General features: G+C 45.8%; 1 protein-coding gene across 1 annotated transcript in view; it reads right to left on the bottom strand.

Moving 5' to 3' along the window:
• Window positions 1-7: 7 nt before the first annotated feature.
• Window positions 8-10,850, bottom strand: part of LOC103069667 (nuclear RNA export factor 3-like) — a gene marked incomplete at its 3' end in the record, with an annotated part of 14,520 nt that continues 3,677 nt past the window's right edge. The window contains exons 3-15 of the mRNA XM_007459050.1: window positions 4,292-4,448; window positions 3,918-4,071; window positions 3,211-3,294; window positions 2,999-3,103; window positions 2,794-2,874; window positions 2,618-2,687; window positions 2,375-2,463; window positions 1,871-1,980; window positions 969-1,005; window positions 535-603; window positions 394-449; window positions 144-251; window positions 8-36 (exon numbers count right to left, since the gene is read on the bottom strand). Coding sequence (XP_007459112.1) covers window positions 8-36; window positions 144-251; window positions 394-449; window positions 535-603; window positions 969-1,005; window positions 1,871-1,980; window positions 2,375-2,463; window positions 2,618-2,687; window positions 2,794-2,874; window positions 2,999-3,103; window positions 3,211-3,294; window positions 3,918-4,071; window positions 4,292-4,448 — 1,149 coding nt within the window. The remainder of the gene's footprint in view (window positions 37-143; window positions 252-393; window positions 450-534; window positions 604-968; window positions 1,006-1,870; window positions 1,981-2,374; window positions 2,464-2,617; window positions 2,688-2,793; window positions 2,875-2,998; window positions 3,104-3,210; window positions 3,295-3,917; window positions 4,072-4,291; window positions 4,449-10,850) is intronic.

The raw sequence follows: 10,850 nt of genomic DNA, 5'->3' as shown, positions 1-10,850 counted from the left end.
TTCCTGCTGTCCTTGAAATACTCGCACAAGCTGCTTCTAGGAGACAAAGAGCCAACAGTGGGTGGTGGGTGTTTTCAGGAGCTGGCCTGTGTCTGCTGGGGAGCCGCACGGCCCAGGAGCACAGCCTGTGCTGTGATACTCACGGGGCTGGGTCCTCGGGGTGGAAGGGAATCGTCAGGGAGAAGCAGGCCTCCTCGTGATAAGCACCCGCGAGACCCTGTCTGTCTCCATAGTCATAGATCAAGTAGTACCTGAGGGGGAGCAATGAGGACAGTCTATCTCTGTGGTCCGGACCTCAAATGGACTTGAAAACTCCCCTGAGCAGACCTGTGCTTAGGTGGCCTCAGCTGTCCTAGCCCTCCCCCCATTGCTCAGCTTCCCAGAGGTACTTACTGCTGCAGGAATCGCAGGACTAGGTTCTTCAGCTCATCAGATCCAAAGTAGCTTCCCTGGAATCAAAACAGTCCTCAGGACCATGGCTGACACCCCCTTCTCAGGCACCACTTAAAACCCGGCTTGATCCTCCGTCCTCACCTTGCAGGTTGGTAAGCGCTTGCAGGCTTCAGTACCACACTTAGCCAGTGGGGATGTCTCCCGGCCATCCTGGGGAAGAGAAGAGGTTGTCAGCAGTGCAGACCAGGAGGTGGTGCTGGATGATCAGGGAAAAGGATGGGCCCAAGAGAAGGTGAGGGCCAGATGTCAGTGGTGAAAGGGCCCTGGAAATTCCTTGGGCACGACTACAGTTTGGGTCATCACCGTGGGTTCCCCAAAGCCTGTGAAGAATGTGGTTGAAGAAGATCCAGAGCGATTGTCAGGTTCCCACAGGGACTGTACCATCCCCCTCCGCCCAGGACTTTTAAGGGTCAGTTTCAAAACTGTAACTGGGGCAAGACCTAATGGGGTTCAGAGTAGTTTGTGGGTGCTGTCAGTGCCAGTTAGAGGAGTCAGTGAACAAGGAATACACTTACCAAGGTTAGTAACTTGGAGAACAATTCCAGGATGGAGCTGCCAAAATCAAGACAAAACAGAAAAGTCAGTGAAACGGTGGAGGTGACCCTCTTCCTCATGGGGGCAAGTACACCCACACCACAGTGTCCCAGGCTTCCAGGGCCCTGAACACGTCCCCCATCGACTGACACCGAGGGAGAGCAGGCCCTACCTCCCTCCCCGCCTTCCTCCCTCCCTTCCTCTCCTTCTCCTGGGTAGCTCCCCCAGAGACTGCCTGGACTCCCTTCTCCAGTGCCACAAGGACCAGCATTTCAAACCCATGCTGCAGGGCTTCCTTCCCCTCCCTTCCTTCCTCCAGGGCCCCACTGAAGGCTGTGGAGAGAAGAGGGAATGGGGTGTGTGCCCGAGGCTCTGCTACCTCACTGGCGGTCCAGCACTCTGCCAAGACCTGGACTCCCCCCATGGATGGCCCAGGGTCCTGGGGCAGGGAGGTGAGTGAGGTGGGGCTCAGGGAGGGAGATGGAGGCGGATCAAGACAGGAAGGGAGTGAAGGTACGAGGGGATAGATGAGAGAGACATATGGGCCTAGACACAAGGGAGAGAGAGAAAACAAAGGGAAGGGAAAGAAGCTCTCCCGTGGTGGGGGTAAGGGAAGAAGAGAGAAGAAAGGGGAAATGGCGCCCCATTTGCAGCTCTTCACCTGCCCCAGAATGGCTCAGACACAGCACGTAAGAATGTAAAATATGCACATGTTGGGCTGGGGGCCCATTGGATGCTGGTTGAAACTTTGGCAGCTTTGTGATGCAGAGAGGAGAGCATAGGGCCTGTAGTCCTCCCTGAGGTCCACGCCAGCTGCCCCTTGCAAACGGGCACTTTCGGGAGTATCTCAGGCTGCCACCGGGTAACAGAGGATGCATCTGACCTTATGTTGGTTGACTTATCAGGGAAGGTGGTGCACAGGGGGTTTCTGTCTGCACACATCCCTTCTGGCTCCAGCCGCTCACCCTTGTCCATCTCCCCTGCAGACTTCACCTGTGATTATGAGGAGGAACCACATGGGCCAGAGAAACAGAGCCAGGATGGCCGTGCACCCCTAGTCCCTTCCTTTCCTTACAAATCCATTTCCCTTCCTCTGTCACCACCCCATTAGCATTCCCACCTTCCCTTCAAAGATGGAACTGGGTACCACACCTCACCTCAGTGTTGGAGAGGTTCAAGTTCTTGGTGTTGGAAGCATTCGGCATAGTGTTGGGCAGGCCGTGCAGCTGGTAGGGTTTCTTATTGCTCAGGTCCAAGGCCAAAAGCTATGATGAGGAAAGAGTTAGAGTGAGGACCCCAGCAGGGGATACCTGAGACAAATCTGCCTCTTCTACCTAATCTCTCCCACCATCACCACCTGCCCCAACATTGGGTCTAAGGTCCTCACCTTGGGCATATTCCCTGGATGGATCTGCAGGGAGGCGGCCATGCCATTTCTAGGGTTTCGTGCCATTCCAGTATCACGGGTCATCAAGCCTCCAGGAAGACAGGAGGAGGGAAACGGGGGCTGAGAGGCTCCTGGCTGGTACAGCTCCAGCACCAACCCCTCCCCGAGTTACCATTCCTGAGTATCCTTTCCAGCTAGACCCCTCTGCCCTCACCTGCTCTACAGTTACTGCTGTAGCCATACCAGGGTCAGAGCGGACTCTCTGGATGTCAAGAGATTGCTGGGAGGCATCATATTGTTCCTTCACGGGCAGCTGCAGAGTTAGGGATGGGGTTCAGGGGCTCTGAGTCTGAGGTGGTGATCGGGGGCAATAGGTGGGTCTGGCTGTGAGTGCACAGGTTGTGTTGAGTCTGCATTACCTTTATCTGCTCCACCTTTTCTGACCTCAGCTCCTTCAGCACAGAGTGGGGTGCATCACAGGGATCAACAAAGATAGATATCTGTTGAGAACACAAGAGGGGCTGGGTAAGCTCCAGGAAATCTGAGCCCTGGGATCAAGCAAGACCATGCCCCTGTCCTGCCCTCTTGCCCCCAGCTAGCCACGCTCATGCCCTTGATACATACCCTTTCATTAGCCTCGTTGTAAATCTTGCCGTTGACATTCTTCAGTGCGAAGGCAATGTTGGCATTCTCAACGAAGAACTGGGCCTGCATTTTCTCATAGTGAAACTGTAGGGAGAGTGACAAGAGAAGCATAATATGAGACCAGAGCCATTTCTCATCTGGGCCGGCCATCTACCCCGTTTCCTCTCATCGGCCTCAATGCCCTCTCTTACTTCGACTGGGGTGAAGGGGACACTGCATTGCTTCTGAATCAAATTCAGCAGCCACTTCTCATCATATTTAATACCGAAGGGAATCTAGGAGCCAAAGAAATAATTGGGGAAAGAAAAGTGATACAATGTAATCCAAGGTTAAGGTAAGACCCAGCTGTGTCTTGCTTTAGGACCTTTTTTCAGGCTTTAGGTAATTTCTTAAGATAGGACAATATCTGTTATCGCTAACTTTTACACCAGACATGGACTTCCTAAATACCCTTTCTTTCCATTTAAATACTTTTCCTGAAATAATCGACTTCATATCTTTCACATGTACTTACTTTTATAAAGTTCTAAGAGATCCTACCCAAGGCAGACCTGGCCTGCCCCTCTGACGAGGACCCCAGAGACTCAACCTCCTCCCACACTCAGCTTGAGCCAAACTGCGTCTTCTGGTGTGGAGTTGCTCCATCTCCTTGGCAGTAGTTTCCTCCTTTGCTTTTAGACAGCCTCTCCCATGCTCCCTGCAGTCAGTCTGCTCCCTGTACATTGCTTCTCTGAACCTGCCCTCACATGATCTAGGAAGTTAACTCCTAGTAATAACAAGACAGATTACCAACTCCACTGCCACGAGAGAAAAGTTCCCAGCATCTCTACACGCGCCCAACATGACTCTCTCTGTCATCTTCTTCTACATGTTAGGTCCATTTAGCCAGCACACTCACTCTGATCTTGAACCAGCTCCCCAAGGTCTCATCCTGCCTGTTTCTCTCCATTCTTCTCTCTGGAGGCTTTTGCTCTGTCTCCTTGTTAACATGGGTTTCCTCCTGTTCCTGAAAATTGCCTCTCCGATGACAGGATGGAATGGCATAGGGAGCACTGTGGGGAAGTGGAGAGAAGAAAGTGGTCCGTATAGTCTTGGGAAGTCTTCTCTACATTTTCCCCAATGATAGCAGAGCTACAATAAAGATTGCTCAACCGTTAACCTGATCCCATCATTCCTCACTCTTCCAGGTTAGAGAGAAGAATGACATATTTGACTACAAGGTTTTGTTTTTCACTGGTTGATACTTGTCGGCCATGCTGCCTCGTCACTTACTATCTTGCTTGCATGTCCACGTGAGCATCACTTCTTAGTGATTCTCTATCTTGCTGCTGCTGGGAAGTGGCCTGTTGAGACCAATAGTTGTGTCTCCTTCGGTAAATACGCCAGCATCTTGCTCTTCTTTGTAAGGAGGTTACTTGCTTATTGTACCCTGAAATTGAGAATATCACATCAATGGTCTCAGTACCAGAAAAATTCCTGGGTAAATATCATGGCTAATGAAGAAATACCACCAACTTTATAATCTAAATAGGAAATTATCATAGTTAGGAAGAAAAAAAAAGGCTGAGAGACTTCACTGTGTTTCTGCTTCTCAGGAGACGAGAGGTAGGCAGCATTCACAGCCAAGAAGAAAACAAGCACAGAGGAAAGGGTCTGGACCCAGGGTTTAGCCTGTGATGTTAGTCCCTGCTCTGCTTGGATCAGGTTATGTGACCTGGGACAAGTGGCTTTTCATCTCTAACTCTCTCTTCTCTGCTCGGCTCTTGGGACACAATAAAACCTACCCTGAAATCTACCCTGGTGTGATGGCTCAAGGGTCAAAGGTGACCTCCCTGCCTGACGGAAGAATTAGAGATATGAAGGATAAGTCCGACGTAAAGATCCAGAATGGAGCCTGGAGAGACATAACATGGAGAATACCAAAAGCGAGGGGGAGATAATTAAAGGTGATGCAGTGAACATACCTAACACATGGTTAATGTGAGTCCCGGAAAGAACGGGAGGGAACAGTGGAGAAGTGGTATTTGAAGAGATCTTGGTTGAGAAGTTTCCAAAAGTAACAAGATATCAACTCAGTGTAACAGTATTATTGTAATAGGAGAAAAAGTATGCTTTAAGGAAAAACAGTCCTAAAATATGCATTCATTTCATCATCATGTAAGAAAAACTCGGAAAACATGCGACCAGAAGACTCAAACTCAAAGAAATGTTACAGGCTCTTCTTTGGGCAGAAGAAATATCCTCCCAGGTGGAGGCACATAGATACAGGAAAGAAAGACTAATGACATTTGTGAATATGTAGGCAAATTTAAATGAGCGTTGACTATATAACACAATGATAGTAATTTCTTCTGGGGATTTAAATATATAGAGAAGGAAAATGCATGACAATAAATTTGGAGGGAGTATATGGAATCAAAGTGTCTCAAGGTCCCATAATTGTCTGAGGAGTTCTAAAGGGATAATTAACTAATATGAGACAGTGACAAGGCAAAAATGTACATTGTAATCTTAAGGGTAAGCACCACCAGAATGGCAAAAGAATGTTTAACTAGATAGCCACACGAGGTGACAATTTAACAGTTACAAAATATTAACCCTTTCAAAGGAAAGGAAAGGAAAAGGAACTTAGAAGAGGCAAAAATAAATATACAGTAACATGATATACATAAACCAAATTACATCTATTTTTACCTAAAAAGATTCAGGCTAAATATTCCAAATAGAAAGACAGATATTATCAGACTGGACAAGAAACCTTCCATCAAATGCTCCTTAAAAGAGACACATGCAAAATTTAATCATCAGGAAAGTCTGAAAATAAAAAAAATGGCAAAATGTATACCTTCTCCACATTAACCTAAAGAAAGCTGGTATAACCACATCAGTAAAAGAAAAGGTACACTTTAAAGAATAAAACATTACAAGAGAAAGAGGGAGATTTCCTTATGATAACAGGTGCAATGCAATCAGAAGATATTAATACAAAATTCTAAATTTGTATGCATGTCCTAAAATAGAGCCAAAATATGCAAAGCAAGATCTAACAGAAATAGAGCATGGTCAAATTCAGAGTCACAGTGGGAAATTTTAACACAGCTCACTGAGTGATGCACAAAATGGCAGACAAAAACTCAGCTAGAGGGAGAAGGTTTCAAAATGTTACTTAAGTTAACAAATGTATTTAATTGACATAGAACAATGCACATAACAACCACTCATCGAACATTCCAGAATAGATCATATGCTGGGCAACAAAGCAAGCCTCAGTAAGCTTCTATGGACTAATACAATTTACCCTGACTAGTTAATGTATTATTCAGGGGTAATGGTGGGTTTTCTGCCCCTCCCCCACCTCGTATAAATCCAAGGGATATTAGTTTACACAATCCCACGCCCCACCTAGGTGACCCTCCCTACTCTCCAAATCCTACACCTGAGAAGATCACAGGACTTGTGCCTTTTTCTTAGCCAGGGGAAATAATTCACCTCAGCCATGGCCGTTTCCATAAGAGGGGAGGTTTTCCACATGGAATCAGGACGGGTGTGTCGGAGCCCACCTGGCCCATTTCCTCAAGAGAGTGGGAAATAGTGAGCCTGAGCCCTCTGCATGCCTTCTCTAAAGGGGGGTCAGCTTGTTGGGGGTCCTGTGGGTTGGGGTTAGGGAGGGAACCCAGAACCCCTCCTGCCCTGTGGGGATCTGAGGACAAGGTCTCATGCTGACCAACTCACCCATGGGGTGGCCTGAAGGCAGTGATCTGTCACCACCCTCCTCACAGGCTGCTCGTGAAGAGAATCTGTGGGTCTGGAGCTGGAGGTTTGGAGAATATCAGGAAGGGCTTCCGAAGAAGGAGAGTGCAAGCCCCAAACCACTTTGTCAGAGCCACACAAACAAGATGGAATCCTAACAGGAAGTCCCTTCCCCAAGGGCATAGAGGAGGAGAGCCCTGGGGGCCAGAGGAGACTTAACTTCCTGTAATTACTGCCCCCTGAGTTTGCTACCAGCCTAACACCCAGGGAACTCTCTCCAATTGTACCACCCTTGCAGAGGAGGCTATCTGGAATCAGGACGCTTAGGGGACCTTGGTACTTCCGGTTACAAACACAGGGAGCTCTGTATGCCAGACTCTGGATCAACTGCACTACATTGTGTTCCTTCGTTCGGCAAACCCAGAGAACTCTGTGTGCCAGCTGTAGGCCAGGCTCTGTACTTGCTACATTGCCTCTGTTCTTTCATGAATTCCTCACAAGGGGACTCTGATATCAGAATCACCAACTTTCCAAGGTTGCTGAGGCTTACTGAGGTGCTGGAGCTTGTCTAGGGTCATTCAGATGCTACCTGGGGAAACAGAGACTGGAATTGAGCTCCACGGAATGGAAGATGACTTCTCCAAGCATAGATTTACTAAGTTATTGCTGTAGTGTGGGAGATTGTCTTAAGTTAGTACAAAGTAACAGAATTTTCTGAAAATAGTCAAATGGCTGGAATTAACCTCAGCCCACCTCAGAGAGATAATACCAAAAAACAAAAAAAATCCAAACAACAAAGAACAGACCTGAAAACTATAAACGAAATAGCAATCAGAGTTTTGTGGGTCACTGTAATGACAGTAAAAGAAAACAAATCATGTATTTTCCTTTAAAAAAAAAAATGTCCTCAATGTAGATAGATACCTCTAGTGGTCAGAGCCGGAATTGTAGCTCTGAAAGTTCCAGACCAGAGAGGTTTCAAGGCAGAGGGAAGGAGAGAGGAGATTGGGCTCCAGTGCATCAGTTAGACATTTCTGGAATTTTCCACTACTGTCTGGAATTTCCCACCCCATGTCCACAATCCCTTCCTGGATATCTATGCCCTGAGAATAGTCCAGCCACTGAGAGAAGTGAAGAAAAATCTGCATATAAGTGTATGAACATTTGGGGGTAAAAGAAGTGTAAGACAGAAATGCACATACCACACAGATAAACTGTCAAGTCAAAAATGGAAATTTTGGGGCTTCCCTGGTGGCGCAGTGGTTGAGAGTCCGCCTGCCGATGCAGGGCACACGGGTTCGTGCCCCGGTCTGGGAAGATCCCACATGCCGCGGAGCGGCTGGGCCCGTGAGCCATGGCCGCTGAGCCTGCGTGTCTGGAGCCTGTGCTCCGCAACGGGAGAGGCCACACCCGTGAGAGGCCCTCATACCGCAAAAAAAAAAAAAAAAAAAAAAAATTGAAATTTTTTATTTTTTATGAAACTGTGTCATGTGAACTCTTTGATAACATGGTAAACATATGTGAACTTTTTTTTGTTAGTTGCTTATTAGATATTTTCGAGTGTTCCTCTCAACAAATTAGCCTAATCACAAAATATTAAACATTAAAAATGTATACTTAGAAAATAAAATCATTCTGCACCTTCCATCTACATGATCCCCTCGCCCTGACTCACAAATACCCAAGATATCCAATGTAAGAGGATTGGTGCACATTTTCCAGATGTGTTTCCCTTTAGGTGATGTGAATACCTAAATTAAAGCATTTGTGTAGTTATGTAGTTCTATACATATTCTTTTTAAATTTTGCAATTACATAAGTAATTTTATGCAAATTCATTTTTTCACTTTATTATGACATCTTCAGAGTTTCATTTCCTCAGTTAATAGTTTGTCATCTTTCCAGAGGTTATTGGAGAAGCATTTTGCTTCTTAGGCGAATTATTTGCAATTTTTTGTCCCTTTCTCTACTGATTAACAGAAATCATTTTGGTTCTTGCACATGAGTACAAAATCTGTAATAATGTTTGAAATGTTGTCTCCCAAATTTCCAGTCTTTTAGTTTTTTTCTTTTGACAGTACAGAAATTGCTTTAATTTTCATGGATTTTTTTACTTTAAAATAATGCAGCTATGACAGAAAAGAAAATGAGAAATACATAGGGTAGCATCAAATACTAGTCCACTGGGAATTCTAGTCCACTGGAAATTCTAGATTCAAAGCCTTGAGGGTGGGCTTCCCTGGTGGCGCAGTGGTTGAGAGTCTGCCTGCCGATGCAGGGGACACGTGTTCGTGCCCCGGTCCAGGAAGATCCTACATGCCGCGGAGCGGTTGGGCCCGTGAGCCACGGCCGCTGAGCCTGCGCGTCTGGAGCCTGTGCTCCGCAACGGGAGAGGCCACAACAGTGAGAGGCCCGTGTAACGCAAAAAGAAAAAAAAAAAAGAAGACGCACAGATGGCAAAGAGCAAATGACAGAATCACCTCACACCAGTCAGAATGGCCATCATCAAAAAATCTACAAACAAGGCTTCCCTGGTGGTGCAGTGGTTGAGAGTCCGCCTGCTGAGGCAGGGGACACAGGTTCGTGCCCTGGTCCGGGAAGATCCCACATGCCGTGGAGTGGCTGGGCCCGTGAGCCACGGCCGCTGAGCCTGCGCATCCAGAGCCTGTGCTCCGCAACCGGAGAGGCCACAACAGTGAAAGGCCTGCGTACCGCAAGAAAAAAAAAAAAAATCCTGGAGGGTTTCAGGGCACAATGGAAAAGGTCTTTAGACCAAAATCTACATTGATGAAGAATGGGGAAAATATTTGAACATATGTTTGCTTATAGGAGACACCATGTAAAGTGCTTCCGGCCTAAAATAATTCTGTAAGTCATCATTTTGTGGCAAATGAAGATTTTGTGGCAAATGAAGCATTAAGGGCAGCCCACGTACATTAAAACTAGTGGCAAAAGCATTTCTTCTGCCTCTCCCGCCCATGGAGGGGATCCCATGGAGGGGATCATTTTCTCCCTTCCATGGAGGTTAACTTTCCTCTGCTTCTACCTGGGCCCCACATGCCCAGCACACCCGCCCCCAGACAGTTCAATCCCTGTGGCACTCCAGGCTTAAGGGAGTGTATTGTATCTCCATCATGAACTTCCAAGACCAAGACATGGGTGAGAGGGTGGTTTGAGTACCCTATCTGCGTGGCATTGACACCAGGGGAATTCAAAACTGCATATGTGACCCAAAAAGCCTTTTATCTGTTACAAATTTATTTGAGAAATTGAAGGGAAGTTAGAAAAAGAAAACCTTGTCAATCCCAAACAAAAAGTTCACATAGAAAGGAATGCAAATTATAGGAAAAATATTTTATAGGCAAATGTTTAATATTCTCGTACATAAATAAATCTGATTAGTAAGAGTGTCTTTCAAAGTCTATTGAGAAAAATTAAGTAAGATCTATACATCACAAACATATAAAGATTAAGCAAGTAAAAAACAATTATAAATGTATGTAAGTGTGTACATATATGCGCATATGCACATATACATAAACATACATAACATGAGGAAAAGTGTATACATACTGTGAGCAAAATTTGGAAGAATATATATATCATGTAAACCTGTTTATATAGTACTGTACACAGAGAAATATACCTGGGGAATATAAACTGAACTATCAAGGATGTACATCTTACTCTGTAACAAGATGAAAATAATATAGAAAAATATTTTCTCTAATACACATTCTTGCACTTCACTAGTTTATAAAGATAGCAATTTGAAATCAGAAAAATAACTGATGTAAAATTTTATAGCATAGTAGTATATACCTGGTTGGGAATTTCACTACAAAAATAATAGGTGTGTGGATTAATGGTATATCTCTAAATCTATATGCTTTTTCACATTACTTTTGTCTCTCAATTACACACATATAGGTTGCCCATCATAGTTGGGAGGGAGAGGCAGAAGAAATGTTTTTGCCACTAGTTTTAATGTACGTGGGCTACCCTTAATGCTTCATTTGCCACAAAATCTTCCAGAAATGTCACTCTGAATGAGAACTTGCTCCCTCCATCCTTCCAAAGA

This window comes from Lipotes vexillifer, unplaced genomic scaffold (genome assembly GCF_000442215.2).
Source record: "Lipotes vexillifer unplaced genomic scaffold, Lipotes_vexillifer_v1.1 scaffold2523, whole genome shotgun sequence".
In the NCBI taxonomy this organism is placed as follows: domain Eukaryota; kingdom Metazoa; phylum Chordata; class Mammalia; order Artiodactyla; family Lipotidae; genus Lipotes; species Lipotes vexillifer.
This window is presented reverse-complemented; position numbering and strand designations above follow the sequence as displayed.